The sequence below is a fragment of the Tachyglossus aculeatus genome, chromosome 3 (assembly GCF_015852505.1).
Source record: "Tachyglossus aculeatus isolate mTacAcu1 chromosome 3, mTacAcu1.pri, whole genome shotgun sequence".
Classification (NCBI taxonomy): domain Eukaryota; kingdom Metazoa; phylum Chordata; class Mammalia; order Monotremata; family Tachyglossidae; genus Tachyglossus; species Tachyglossus aculeatus.
In genome coordinates, this window is record NC_052068.1 from 1603694 (window position 1) to 1619664 (window position 15971).

A 15971-nucleotide genomic window follows, 5' to 3' on the forward strand; every position below is an offset into this window, starting at 1 on the left:
CTCCAACAGGGACCACCCCTCACTTCCCCGCCGAACGCTGATCGGGGCTCATCATCATCATCATCATCAATCGTATTTATTGAGCGCTTACTATGTGCAGAGCACTGTACTAAGCGCTTGGGAAGTCCAAGTTGGCAACATATGGAGACAGTCCCTACCCAACAGTGGGCTCACAGTCTAAAAGGGGGAGACAGAGAACAAAACCAAACATACTAACAAAAGAAAATAAATAGAATAGATATGTACAAATAAAATAAATAAATAAATAGAGTAATAAATATGTATAAACATATATATATATATATATATATAGGGGGGTGGGCAACAAGGAGGGCAGGGGCCTCTCTAGCTGGGGCCGGGAACCCGAGTCCGCTCCGGCCTCGCCCCGCACACGGACGACAGACGACTTCGACGGGGCGGACGGACGGGGGACGGACAGGAGGGAGGCCGGACGCCTGACCTGACCAGCTGGGCGTTGTCGTGCTGTCTCCGCGGCAGGAGCTTCAGTTTCCGCCAGTCCAGAAACTCGTGCAGGCTGAGGAAAGGGTCCTGGCTGATGATGCAGCGGTCCAGGCTGCTCCACACCTCCACGCCCACCAGCACGATCCGCACGTTCAGAGGCCTGTACAGCTGAAGCCGATGCCGGACGGAGGGGTCGGACCGCACTTTCCATCCATCGACTGATGGCATTTCATTCATTTGTTCCATCATATTCATTCCCGCCCCTCGCTCACTTTCCATCAATCGACCAATGGCATTTCATTCATTTATTCAATCGTATTCATGCCCGCCCCTCACTCTCTTTCCATCAATCGACCAATGGCATTTCATTCATTTATTCAATCATATTCATGCCCGCCCCTCCCTCACTTTCCATCAATCGACTGATGGCATTTCATTCATTCATTCAATCATCATATTCATGCCCGCCCCTCGCTCACTTTCCATCCATTGACCGATGGCATTTCGTTCATTTATTCCATCATATTCATGTCCGCCCCTCGCTCACTTTCCATCGATCAACCGATAGCATTTCATTCATTTATTCAATCATAGTCATGCCCGCCCGTTGCTCACTTTCCCTCAGTAGACCGATTGCATTTCATTCATTTATTCAATCATAGTCATGCCCGCCCGTCGCTCACTTTCCATCAATAGACCGATGGCATTTCATTCATTTATTCCATCATACTCATGCCCGCCCATCGCTCACTTTCCATCAATCGACTGATGGCATTTCATTCATTTATTCAATCATATTCATGCCCGTCCCTCGCTCACTTTCCATCAATCGACCGATGGCATTTCATTCATTCATTCAATCATCATATTCACGCCCACCCCTCGCTCACTTTCCATCAATCGAACGATGGCATTTCATTCATTTATTCAATCGTATTCATGCCCGCCCCTCACTCACTTTCCATCAATCGACCGATGGCATTTCATTCATTTATTCAATCATATTCATGCCCGCCCGTCGCTCACTTTCCATCAATCGACCGATGGCATTTCATTCATTCATTCAATCATCGTATTCATGCCCCCCCTCGCTCACTTTCCATCAATCAACCGATGGCATTTCATTCATTTATTCAATCATATTCATGCCCGCCCCTCGCTCACTTTCCATCAATCGACCGATGGCATTTCATTCATTTATTCAATCATATTCCAGCCCTCCCCTCACTCACTTTCCATCAGTCGACCGATGGCATTTCATTCATTTATTCCATCAATCAATCAATCATATTTATTGAGCGCTTACTGTGTGCAGAGCACTGTACTAAGCGCTTGGGAAGTACAAGTTGGCAACATGTAGATACGGTCCCTACCCAACAGTGGGCTCACAGTCTATATATATTCAGATATATTCAATCATATTCATGCCCGCCCCTCGCTCACTTTCCATCAATCGACCGATGGCATTTCATTCCTTTATTCCATCATATTCATGCCCGCCCCTCGCTCACTTTCCATCAATCGATCGATGGCATTTCATTCATTTATTCAATCATATTCATGCCCGCCCCTTGCTCACTTTCCATCAATCGACCGATGGCATTTTGTTCATTTATTCTATCATATTCATGCCCGCCCTTCGCTCACTTTCCATCAATCGACCAATGGCACTTCATTCATTTATTCAATCATATTCATGCCCGCCCCTCGCTCCCTTTCCATTCATTTATTCAATCAATCAATCATATTTATTGAGCGCTTACTGTGTGCAGAGCACCGTACTAAGTGCTTGGGAAGTACAAGTTGGCAACATATAGAGACGGTCCCTACCCAACAGTGGGCTCACAGTCTATATATTTTCAGATATATTCAATCATCTTCATGCCCGCCCCTCGCTCACTATCCATCAATCGACCGATGGCATTTCATTCACTTATTCCATCATATTCATGCCCACCCCTCGCTCACTTTCCATCAATCAACCAATGGCATTTCATTCATTTATTCAATCATAGTCATGCCCGTCCCTCGCTCACTTTCCATCAATCGACCGATGGCATTTCATTCATTTATTCCATCATATTCATGCCCACCCGTTGCTCACTTTCCATCAATCGACCGATGTCATTTCGTTCATTTATTCCATCATATTCATGCCCGCCCCTCGCTCACATTTCATCAATCGACTGATGGCATTTCATTCATTTATTCAATCATATTCATGCCCACCCCTCACTCACTATCCATCAATCGACCGATGTCATTTCGTTCATTTATTCCATCATATTCATGCCCGCCCCTCGCTCACATTTCATCAATCGACTGATGGCATTTCATTCATTTATTCCACCATATTCATGCCCGCCCCTCGCTCACTTTCCATCAATCGACTGATGGCATTTCATTCATTTATTCAACCATATTCATGCCTGCTCCTCGCTCACTTTCCATCAATCTACCAATGGCATTTCATTCATTTATTCAATCAATCAATCAATCAATCATATTTATTGAGCACTTACAGTGTGCAGAGCACTGTACTCAGTGCTTGGGAAGTACAAGTTGGCAACATATATAGACGGTCCCTACCCAACAGAGGGCTCACAGTCTATATATATTCAGATATATTCAATCATATTCATGCCCGCCCCTCATTTTCCATCAATCAACTGATGGCATTTCATTCATTTATTCCATCATATTCATGCCCGCCCCTCGCTCACTTTCCATCAATCGACCGATTGCATTTCATTCACTTATTCAATCATATTCATGCCCGCCCCTCACTCACTTTCCATCAATCGACCGATGGCATTTCATTCATTTATTCAATCATAGTCATGCCCACCCCTCGCTCACTTTCCATCAATCGACCGATGGCATTTCATTCATTTATTCTATCATATTCATGCCTGCCCCTCACTCACTTTCCATCAATTGAGCAATGGCATTTCGTTCATTTATTCCATCATATTCATGCCCGCCCCTTGCTCACTTTCCATCTATCAACCGATGGCATTTCATTCATTTATTCCATCATATTCATGCCCGCCCCTCGCTCACTTTCCATCAATCGACCGATTGCATTTCATTCACTTATTCAATCATATTCATGCCCGCCCCTCACTCACTTTCCATCAATCGACCGATGGCATTTCATTCATTTATTCAATCATATTCATGCCCACCCCTCGCTCACTTTCCATCAATCAACCGATGGAATTTCATCATTTATTCAATCATATTCATTGAACAGTTACTGTGTGCAGAGCACTGTATTGAGAGCTTGGGAGAGGACAATACACCAGAGTCAGTTGACAGGAGCCCCACCCACAAAGACAGCTGAGAGCTCACCTCCTCCAGGAGGCCTTCCCAGACTGAGCCCCCTTTTTCCCCTCCTCCTCCCCATCCCTCCCGCCCTACCTCTTTCCCCTCTCCACAGCACCTGTATATATGTTTATACAGATTTATTACTCTATTTATTTTACTTGGACATATTTACTATTCTGTTTATTTTGTTGATGATGTGCATCTAGCTTTATTTCTATTTATTCTGATGACTTGACACCTGTCCACATGTTTTGTTTCGTTGTCTGTCTCCCCCTTCTAGACTGTAAGCTTTCTATGGTGTAGGGACCGTCTCTATATGTTGCCGACTTGTACCTCCTGAGCACTTAGTCCAGTGCTCTGTACACAGTAAGCGCTCAATAAATACGATTGAATGAAAGAGTTTACAGTCTAGAGTTTATGGGGCCAGTCACCTTCCCCAATTAAGCCTTCTTTTTCTCGGCTCGCTCGCCCTTCTCCCTTCTGCTTTTAGACTGTGAGCCCGCTGTTGGGTAGGGACCATCTCTCTATGTTTCCAACTTGTACTCCCCAAGCGCTTAGTGCACTGCTCTGCACACAGTAAGCGCTCAATAAATATGACTGAACGAATACGCACTTGGGTCTGTGACCTTTGGGCTTTTAATATTCACCCCAACCTCACAGCACTTACGTACATACCTTTAAATTATAGTAATAACAGTAATAATAATGATGGTTTTTGTTAAGCTCTTACTGTGTGCCAAGCACCGTTCTAACCACTGGGGTAATACTATTACTGTGGCTCAGTGGAAAGAGCCCGGGCTTTGGAGTCAGAGGTCATGGGTTCGAATACCTGCTCTGCCAATTGTCAGCTGGGTGACTTTGGGCAAGTCACTTCACTTCTCTGGGCCTCAGTTCTCTCATCTGTATAATGGGGATGAAGACTGTAAGCCCCCCCATGGGACAACCTGATCACCTCGTAACCTCACCAGCACTTAGAACAGTGCTTTGCACATAGTAAGCGCTTAATAAATGCCATTATTATTATTATTATTACTACTACTACTACAACTACTACTAATAATAATGCTCGTATTTGTTAAGCGCTTACTATGTGTCAAGTGCCGGGGTAGAGAAAAGGCAATCAGGTTGTCCCACATGGGGCTCACAGTAGCAGAAGCAGTGTGGCTCAATGGAAAGAGCCTGGGCTTGGGAGTCAGAGGTCATGGGTTCTAATCTCGGCTCCAGCACATGTCTGCTGTGTGACCTTGGGCAAGTTACTTCACTTCTCTGAGCCTCAGTTCCCTCATCTGTAAAATGGGGATTAAGACTGTGAGCCCCCCATGGGACAACCTGATCACCTTGTATCCCCCCAGTGCTTAGAACAGTACTTCGCACATAGTAAGCACTTAATAAATGCCATTTTTATTATTATTATTATTATTTCTTCTACTACTACTACTACTACTACTACTGCTACTACTACTACTACTAATAATAATGATGCTATTTGTTAAGCGCTTACTATGTGTCAAGTGCCGGGGTAGACAAAAGGCAATCAGGTTGTCCCACATGGGGCTCACAGCAGGAGAAGCAGTATGGCTCAATGGAAAGAGCAAGGGCTTGGGAGTCAGAGGTGATGGGTTCTAATCCCAGCTCCAGCACATGTTTGCTGTGTGACCTTGGGCGAGTCACTTCACTTCTCTGAGCCTCAGCTCCCTCATCTGTAAAATGGGGATTAAGACTGTGAGCCCCCCATGGGACAACCTGATCACCTTGTATCCCCCCAGTGCTTAGAACAGTGCTTCACACATAGCGCTTAACAAATACCATTATTATTATTATTATTATTAATTATTATTATTATTATTATTATATTAGTGTCTGTCTCCCCCTCTAGACTGTAAGCTCCTTATGGGCACGGAGTGTCTGACAACTCTGTTGTACCGTGCTCTCCCAAGCATTTAGTACAATGCTCTGCACATAGTATACACTCAATAAATACCATTGATGAGGATATCCACATCCTCTACTTATCCTACCTCTCTTCTTCCTTCCCTCTTCTTCCTCCTGCTCCCATTAATGGTAAATACAATTGAATGAATAAATAATTTAGGCATGCCCACCTTCCCTGTTACAGTATAAGTAATTGAAGAGAAGCAGCCTGGCCTAGTAGATAGAGCGTGGGCTTGGGAGTCAGAAGGACCTGGGTTCTAATCCTGACTCCACCCCTTGTCTGTTCTGTGACCTTGGGCAAGTCACTTACTTCTCTGGCCTCAGCGACCTCATCTGTAAAATGGGGATGAAAACTGCGAGCTCCATGAGTCATGTTGGACTGTGTCCAACATGACTATCTTATGTCTATCTCAGCACTTAGTACAGTGTCTGCGACATAGTAAATGCTCAACGAACACCATCAAAAACCAAACAAACTTGACGGCAGGTGATCTTCTGATAGGGACTGTCTCTATATGTTGCCAACTTGTACTTCCCAAGCGCTTAGTACAGTGCTCTGCACACAGTAAGTGCTCAATAAATACGATTTATTGATTGATTGATTGGTAGTGTGGCTCAGTGGAAAGAGTACGGGCTTGGGAGTCAGAGGTCATGGGTTCAAATCCCGGCTCCGCCAACTGTCAGCTGTGTGATTTAGGGCAAGTCACTTAACTTTTCTGGGCCTCAGTTACCTAATCTGTAAAATGGGGAATAAGATTGTGAGCCCCACGTGGGACAACCTGATCACTTTAAATCCTCCCCAGCGGTTAGAACAGTGCTTTGCATTCATTCATTCAATCGTATTTATTGAGTGCTTACTGTGTGCAGAGCAGTGTACTAAGCGCTTGGGAAGTACAAGTTGGCAACATCTAGAGACGGTCCCTACCCAACAGCGGGCTCACAGTCTAGAAGGGGGAGACAGACAACAAAACAAAACATATTAACAAAATAAAATAAATAGACTAGCAAACATGTACAAGTAAAATTGAGTAATAAATCTGTACAAACATATATACAGGTGCTGTGGGGAGGGGAAGGAGGTAAGGCGGGGAGGATGGGGAGGGGGGGTGGAAGGAGGGGGCTCAGTCTGGGTATATTAAGCGCTTACCTTGTGCCAGGCACCGTACTAAGAGCTGGGGTAGATACAACCTGATCAGGTTGGACGCGGTCTCCGTCGCACATGGGGCTCAAAGTCCTAGTCCCCATTTTATAGATGAGGCAACTGAGGTCTACAGAAGTCAAGTGACTTGCCCAAGGTCAAAGAGCAGACATATGGCACAGCCAGGATTAGAACTCAGGTCCTCCGACCTCCAAGCCAATGCTCTTTCCACTAGGCCACGCTACTTCCCTAATGTTTCTTGGCACAGTGGAGCTGGTTACAGGAAAGCCTGCTCATGTGCTATTTTACTTATTATTTATTTATTATTTATTTACTTATTATTCATCATTTTATGTCACATTTTGCATGAAACTACCAAGTCCACACCTCAATGCTCTCAGTAGTACATACACCCTTGAGAAAGGAGGCATATTAGGATGATTCATTCAAAAAAATGTTTTTGGGAGGCTGAAACTATATTATCCATCACTGTCCCAATTAACCACATGCTCATCTTTGTCTGAACCAAGACGGTGACCCATACTTGTTCCTCTTCTCAACACAACCCTTCTCCAGATACACCAGCAATACTCCATGGGAAAATACAGGGTAACAGATCCTACCAGCCAAACCACCAAATGGAGAAATGTGTCTTATTTCTTTTAATGGTCTAAATCCGAACATGCCACTTTTCAATCTTACCTTTTGTTTTCCTTTTAAAATTGTTCAAGAAGGATTTTGTCAATCAGAAATCCTTTCACATATAACAGGCACATTATAATAATAATAATAATAATAATAATAATAATAATAATAATGTTGGCATTTGTTAAGCGCTTACTATGTGCAAAGCACTGTTCTAAGTGCTGGGGGGGGGGATACAAAGTGATCAGGTTGTCCCATGTGGGGTTCACAGTCTTAATCCCCATTTTACAGATGAGGTAACTGAGGCTCAGAGAAGTTAAGTGACTTGCCCAAGGTCACACAGGCACATAGTAAGCACCTAACAAATACTATTATTATTATTATTGTTATTATTATTATTATTATTATTAATCTCCCAGGTGCCCAGTAAAGAACTCTGCACACAGGAGGCATCCAGTAGTCACCCCTAATGTTCACGCTCTAATGACAATAATAATAGCAATAATAACTGCGGTATTTTTAAGTGCTTGCTATGTACCAGGCACTGGGGTAGATTCAAGCTAATCATGTTAGACACATTCCCTGCCCTACAGAGTCTCAATCCCCCAGTTTCCAAATGATGGAACTGAGGCCCAGAGAAGTGACGTGACTTGCCCAAGGTCACCCAGCAGACAAATGGTGGAGCCAGGATTAGAACCCAGATCCTTCTAACTCCAAGGCCCGGGCTGTAACCGCTAGGCCACACGGCTCCTCAGGTTCTCAGTTCAACACTCTGCACGTGACGGGGACTCAGTGCGGAGTTCTGCACGTGGAATGTGCCCGGATCTTCCCGGATCGAAATTAATCCGAGCCTCCGGGAAGCGTATCCAGATTCCCGGGCCAATGCTGATGGACTTGAAACGTCCTTCTGAGCCGGACCAGGAGCAGGCTGGCCCCCAGGGCACTCCTCTAGACTGTGAGCTCCCTGTGGGCAGGAAATGTGGCTGTTTATTGTTCTATTGTACTCTCCCAAGCGCTTAGTACAGTGCTCTGCACCCAGTAAGTGCTCAAAAAATACGATTGAAAGAATGAACGAATGCATTTTGTTTGGAATAAAGCAGCAGCGGTCCTGATGAGGGTGGGGAGGTGGGCCGGCCGCTGCGGCCTGGACCTTGAGGAGCGAATCTGGCCCCTGTGGGGTCAACCGCTCTGCCTTCCTGCCGCCGGACCAGAAGGTCGACCGGACGCCCTCTACGCTCCCATCCATTGGCAATTTTCCAATGCTTCCTGTCAGGAATGACGGATGGGCCTCGATGCCACAGTCTCCCTGCCAATCCACTGAATAGAGAAGTGGGCTGGGGGCTGCCACTGGTGCTATTGGATTCCTGTGGGGCCCTGAGTCATTCATTCATACATTCAATCGTATTCATCGAGCGCTTACCGTGTGCAGAGCACTGTACTAAGCGCTTGGGAAGTACAAGTTGGTAACATATAGAGATGGTCCCTACCCAACAACGGGCTCACAGTCTAGGAAGGGGAGACAGACAACAAAACAAAACATGTAGACAGGTGTCCAAATCGTCAGAACAAAAAGAACAAAGAGTTCCGAAGGGCACCTTTGCCCACATTAGTTCCAGGAAGAACTGGGTTGGGAACTCTCATTCACCCCTCACATCCAAGCCGTCACCAAAACCTGCCGGTCTCAGCTCCGCAACATTGCCAAGATCCGCCCTTTCCTCTCCATCCAAACCGCTACCCTGCTAATTCAAGCTCTCATCCTATCCCGTCTGGACTACTGCACTAGCCTTCTCTCTGATCTCCCATCCTCGTGTCTCTCTCCACTTCAATCCATACTTCATGCTGCTGCCCGGATTATCTTTGTCCAGAAACGCTCTGGACATATCACTCCCCTCCTCAAAAACCTCCAATGGCTACCAATCAATCTGCGCATCAGGCAGAAACTCCTCACCCTGGGCTTCAAGGCTCTCCATCACCTCGCCCCCTCCTACCTCACCTCCCTTCTCTCCTTCTACTGCCCAGCCCGCACCCTCCGCTCCTCCACCACTAATCTCCTCACTGTACCTCGCTCTCGCCTGTCCCGCCATCGACCCCCGGCCCACGTCATCCCCCGGGCCTGGAATGCCCTCCCTCTGCCCATCCGCCAAGCTAGCTCTCTTCCTTCCTTCAAGGCCCTGCTGAGAGCTCACCTCCTCCAGGAGGCCTTCCCAGACTGAGCCCCTTCTTTCCTCTCCCCCTCGTCCCCCTCTCCATCCCCCCGCCTTACCGCCTTCCCCCCCCCCACAGCACCTGTATATATGTATATATGGTTGTACATATTTATTACTCTGTTTATTTATTTATTTATTTATTTTACTTGTACATTTCTATCCTACTTATTTTATTTTGTTGGTATGTTTGGTTCTGTTCTCTGTCTCCCCCTTTTAGACTGTGAGCCCACTATCGGGTAGGGACTGTCTCTATGTGATGCCAATTTGTACTTCCCAAGCGCTTAGTACAGTGCTCTGCACATAGTAAGCGCTCAATAAATACGATTGATTGATTGATTGATTGATTGGGAACCCAGGCATTCTGGTAATAATAATAATAATAATAATGGCATTTATTAAGCACTTACTATGTGCAAAGCACTGTTCTAAGAGCTGGGGAGGTTACAAGGTGATCAGGTTGTCCCACGGGGGGCTCACAGTCTTCATCCCCATTTTACAGCTGAGGGAACTGAGGCCCAGAGAAGTGAAGTGACTCGCCCAAAGTCACACAGCTGACAATTGGCAGAGCCGGAATTTGAACCCTTGACCTCTGACTCTAAAGCCCGGGCTCTTACCACTGAGCATATTTATTCTATTTATTTTATTTCGTTAATCTGTTTTGTTTTGTTGTCTGCCTCCCCCTTCTAGACTGCGAGCCCGCTGTTGGGTAGGGACCGTCTCTATATGTTGCCAGCTTGGACTTCCCAAGCGCTTAGTACAGTGCTCTGCACACGGTAAGTGCTCGCCTTCTAGACTGTGAGCCCACCGTTGGGTAGGGACCGTCTCTATATGTTGCCAACTTGGGCTTCCCAAGTGCTTAGTACAGTGCTCTGCACACGGTAAGCGCTCAATAAATACGATTGATTGATTGATAAATGATTGAATGAATGTATGAATGAATGAATGAGCCATGCTGCTTCTCTAGAGCTGGTTTCTCTGCACTGGACCAAACCTGGGTGTTCCCAGTTCAGCCCTCCCCCTGCCACGGGCCTTCATGTCCGTATCTGCAATTTACTTATTTCTAGTAACGTCTGTCTCCCCATCTAGACCGTCAGCTCGATGAGGGCAGGGAATGTGTCTCTTTATTGTTCCATTGTACTCTCCGGTGCTCCGCACGCAGCACGCGCTCGGTACATCCGGCTGAAATGCGATCGCGGGAATCGTATTTCCTTCAATCCGTACGATATTTCCGTCGATCCGTACGATTGACGGAAAGCAGGGCCTAAATACGACTGAAGGAATGGCGGGCCGGGAAGCGGGGCCTCACCTTATCCACGTGGTTGGCCATCTCGATGAGTCGCTGCTTCACTTTTTCAACGTCCTTCCCTTGCCTCTGAAACTTAACGGGTCACAGGGCGATGCCCGCGTTAGCAGCAGTGGTCAGCCCCTCCGGACCCTCCACCAGACCCGGGAAACGGGGACTGTAGGGGACGGGGGCGGTGGGGATGGACTGGAGAGAGCCCCTCTGGGAGAGGGTGAACTGCTTGTTTTGGGGCTTTGGATCAATCCATCAATCAATCGTATTTATTGAGCGCTTACTGTGTGCAGAACACAGTACTAAGCACTTAAAAGCGCTTTGGATGATGCTTTCGTTCCCCTCCTGAAAATGGTGAAGTGTTTTGTGGTCTGGGGGGCTGCGAATGGGGGTCATAAGGGGAAAGAGGCATGGAGGGGAAGGAGACAGGGTTGGAGGGAGACAGGGAGGGTGGGGGAGATGGGAAGGACTTGAGGGTAATAATAATAATCATAATACCCAATTCCTGTTGGGTAGGGACTGTCTCTATATGTTGCCAATTTGTACTTCCCAAGCGCTTAGTACAGTGCACTGCACATAGTAAGCGCTCAATAAATACGATCGATGATGAATAATAATGGCATTTATTAAGCGCTTACTACGTGCGAAGCACGGTTCTAAGCGCTGGGGAGGTTACAAGGTGACCAGGTTGTCCAACGTGGGGCTCACAGTCTTCATCCCCATTTTCCAGATGAGGGAGCTGAGGCCCAGAGAAGTGAAGTGACTTGCCCAAAGTCACACAGCTGAAAAGTGGCGGAGCTGGGATTTGAACCCGTGACCTCTGACTCCGAAGCCCGGGCTCTTTCCACTGAGCCACGCTGCTTCTCCGTAGGGTGGGGATGGTGGTGGGGGGCGAGAGGGGCTACAACAGTGCTTCAGATCTGGTGTAAGGGTAGAGAGTGTGGGTGAGGGTTCTGGAAATAATAATAATAATAACCATGATAGTAATGAGAATTGTGGTATTTGTTAATCAATCAATCAATCAATCGTATTTATTGAGCGCTTACTGTGTGCAGAGCACTGGAGCAAGCGCTTGGGAAGTACAAGTTGGCAACATAGAGAGACAGTCCCTACCCAACAGTGGGCTCAAAGTCTAAAAGTTTGTTAAGCAATTTGTTAAGCAATTACTATGTTGCAAGAACTATTCAAAGTGCTGGGATAGATACAAGTTAATCAGGTTGGGCAGAGTATCTTTCCCACAGGGGGCTAACAGTCTTAATTCCCATTTTACAGATAGGGTAACTGAGGCCCAGATTAGATAAATGACTTGCCTAAGGTCACACACAGTGGACAAGTGGTGGAGCAGGGATTATTATTATTATCAATAATAATACTGTTAATATTGTTACTGTAAATAATAATAATGATATTTGTTAAGCACTTCATTCATTCATTCAATCGTATTTATTGAGCGCTTACTGTGTGCAGAGCACTGTACTAAGTGCTTGGGAAGTACTAGTTGGGAACATATAGAGACTGTCCCCACCCAACAGCGGGCTCACAGTCTAGAGCGCTTACTATGTGCCATGCACTGTTCTAAGTGCTGGGGTAGATACAAGGTAATCAGGTTGTCCCACGTGGGGCTCACAGTCTTAATCCCCATTTTACAGATGAGGGAACTGAGGCACAGAGAAGTTAATGACTTGCCCAAAGTCACACAGATGACAAGTGTACTAGGCGCTTGGGAAGTACAGGTTGGCAACATGTGGAGACGGTCCCTGCCCAACAGTGGGCTCACAGTCTAGAAGACTCAATAAATACGATTGAATGAATGAATGAATGAATATGTTTGGACAGATTTATTACTGGATTTATTTTACTTGTTCATATTTATTATTCTATTTATTTTATTTTGTTAATATGCGTTGTTGTGTTGTCTGTCTCCCCCTTCTAGACTTTGAGCCCGCTGTTGGGTAGGGACCGTCTCTAGATGTTGCCAACTCGGACTTCCCAAGCGCTTAGTTCAGTGCCCTGCGCACAGTAAGCGCTCAATAAATACGATTGAATGAATGAATGAATATGTTTGGACAGATTTATTAGTCTATTTTACTTGGACATATTTACTATTCTATTTATTTTATTTTGTGAATATGTGTTGTGTTGCTGTCTGTCTCCCCCTTCTAGACTGTGAGCCCGCTGTTGGGTAGGGACCGGCGCTATATGTTGCCAACTTGGACTTCCCAAGCGCTTAGTACAGTGCTCTGCACACAGTAAGCACTCAATAAATACGATTGAATGAAAGTGGCAGAGCCAAGATTAGAACCCAGGTCCTCCGACTCCCAAGCCCATGTTCTTTCCACTAAGCCATGCTGCTTCATGTCGGCTGTGTGACCTGGGGCGAGTCACTTCACTTCTCTGGGCCTCAGTTCCCTCATCTGCAAAATAAGGATTAAGACTGTGAGCCCCACTTGGGACAACCTGATCACCCTGTATCTACCCCAATGCTTAGAACAGTGCTTGGCACATAGTAAGCCCTTAACAAATACCACCACTATTATTATTATTATTATCATTCTCTGGGCCTCAGTTCCCTCCCCTGTCATTCATTCATTCATTCATTCATTCATTCCTTCAATCATATTTATTGAGCGCTTACTGTGTGCAGAGCACTGTACTAAGCGCTTAGGAAGTACAGGTTGGCAACACATAGAGACGGTTCCCACCCAACAGTGGGCTCACAGTCTAGAAGGGGAAGACAGGGAACAAAACAAAACATATTAACCAAATCAAATAAATAGAATCTGTACAAGTAAAATAAATAAATGGAGTAATAAATATGTACAAATATATATATATATATACAGGTGCTGTGGAGAAAGGAAGGAAGTAAGGCGGGGGGGATGGAGAGGGGGAGGAGGTGGAGAGGAAGGACTGTGAGCCCACTGTTGGGTAGGGACTGTCCCTATATGTTGCCATCTCGTACTTCCCCAGCGCTTAGTACAGTGCTCTGCACACAGTAAGCACTCAATAAATACGATTGATTGATTGATTGAGGGGGCTCAGTCTGGGAAGGCCTTCTGGAGGAGGTGAGCTCTCAGTAGGGCCTTGGAGCTGTCAGTAGGGCCTGTCAAATGGGGATTAATCAATTAATCAATCAGTCATATTTATTGAGCACTTACTGTGTGCAGAGCACTGTACTAATCAATCAATCAATCATATTTACTGAGCGCTTACTGTGTGCAGAGCACTGTACTAAGCGCTTGGAAAGTACAAGTTGGCAACATATAGAGACGGTCCCTACCCAACAGTGGGCTGATTAAGAGCGTTAGCCCTATGGGGGACAGGGACTGTGTCCAACTTGACTAACTTGTATTTACCCCAGTGCTTAGAACAGGGCTTGGCACATAATAAGCACTTAACAAGTATCATAATTATCAATATTATATAATATTTACATATTGTAATCCTTCTCCAGCCCAGCCCGCACCCTCCGCTCCTCTGCTGCTAATCTCCTCACCGTTAAGCCTCGTTCTCGCCCGTCCCGCCGTCAACCCCCGGCCCACGTCATCCTCCGGGCCTGGAATGTATGTTGCCAATTTGTACTTCCCAAGCGCTCAGTACAGTGCTCTGCACACAGTAAGCGCTCAATAAATACGATTGATGGAATGCCCTCCCTCTGCCCATCCGCCAAGCTAGCTCTCTTCCTCCCTTCAAGGCCCTGCTGAGAGCTCACCTCCTCCAGGAGGCCTTCCCACACTGAGCCCCTTCCTTCCTCTCCCCCTCCTCTCCCTCTCCATCCCCCCGTCTTACCTCCTTCCCTTCCCCACAGCACCTGTATATATGTATATATGTTTGTACATATTTATTACTCTATTTATTTATTGATTTATTTTACTTGTACCTATCTATTCTATTTTATTTTGCTAATATATTTGGTTTTGTTCTCTGTCTCCCCCTTCTAGACTGTGAGCCCACTGGTGGGTAGGGACCGTTACTCTATTATATTATAAATATTACTCTATTTATTTATTTATCTTACTTGTACCTATCTATTCTATTTATTTTATTTTGTTAGTATGTTTGGTTTTGTTCTCTGTCTCCCCCTTCTGGACTGTGAGCCCACTGTTGGGTAGGGACTGTTACTCTATTATATTATAAATATTACTCTATTTATTTATTTATCTTGTACATATCTATTCTATTTATTTTATTTTGTTAGTATGGTTGGTTTTGTTCTCTGTCTCCCCCTTTTAGACTGTGAGCCCGCTGTTGGGTAGGGACTGTATATGTTGCCAACTTGTACTTCCCAAGCGCTTAGTACAGTGCTCTGCACACAGCAAGCGCTCAATAAATACGATTGATGATGATGATGATGATAATGGTTTTGTTCTCTGTCTCCCCCTTCTAAACTGTGAGCCCACTATTGGGTAGGGACTGTTACTCTATTATATTATAAATATTACTCTATTTATTTATTTATCTTACTTGTACCTATCTATTCTATTTATTTTATTTTGTTAACATGTTTGGTTTTGTTCTCTGCCTCCCCCTTCTAGACTGTGAGCCCGCTGTTGGGTAGGGGCTGTCTCTATATGTTGCCAACTTGTACTTCCCAAGCGCTTAGTACAGTGCTCTGCACACAGTAAGCGCTCAATAAATACGATTGATGATGATGATTGATGATGATGATGATACTAAGCACTTGGGAAGTACAAGTGGCTCAGTAGAAAGAGCCCGGGCTTTTGAGTCAGAGGTCATGGGTTCGAATCCCGGCTCCACCACGTCTGCTGTGTGACCCTGGGCAAGTCACTTCACTTCTCTGAGCCTCAGTTACCTCATCTGGAAAATGGGGATTAAAACTGTGAGCCCACGTGGGACAACCTGATCACCTTGTATCCCCCCCAGTGCTTAGAACAGTGCTTTGCACATAGTAAGCGCTTATTATTATTATTCAGTTGGCAACATATAGAGACAGTCCCTACCC

The 15971-nt window shown here is 45.7% G+C and overlaps 1 protein-coding gene across 1 annotated transcript in view; it reads right to left on the reverse strand.

Annotated features, from left to right (window-relative positions):
• Positions 1-15971, reverse strand: part of ADAM12 (ADAM metallopeptidase domain 12) — a 227376-nt gene that overhangs the window by 80794 nt on the left and 130611 nt on the right. The window contains exons 7-8 of the mRNA XM_038743975.1: positions 11021-11092; positions 461-630 (exon numbers count right to left, since the gene is read on the reverse strand). Coding sequence (XP_038599903.1) covers positions 461-630; positions 11021-11092 — 242 coding nt within the window. The remainder of the gene's footprint in view (positions 1-460; positions 631-11020; positions 11093-15971) is intronic.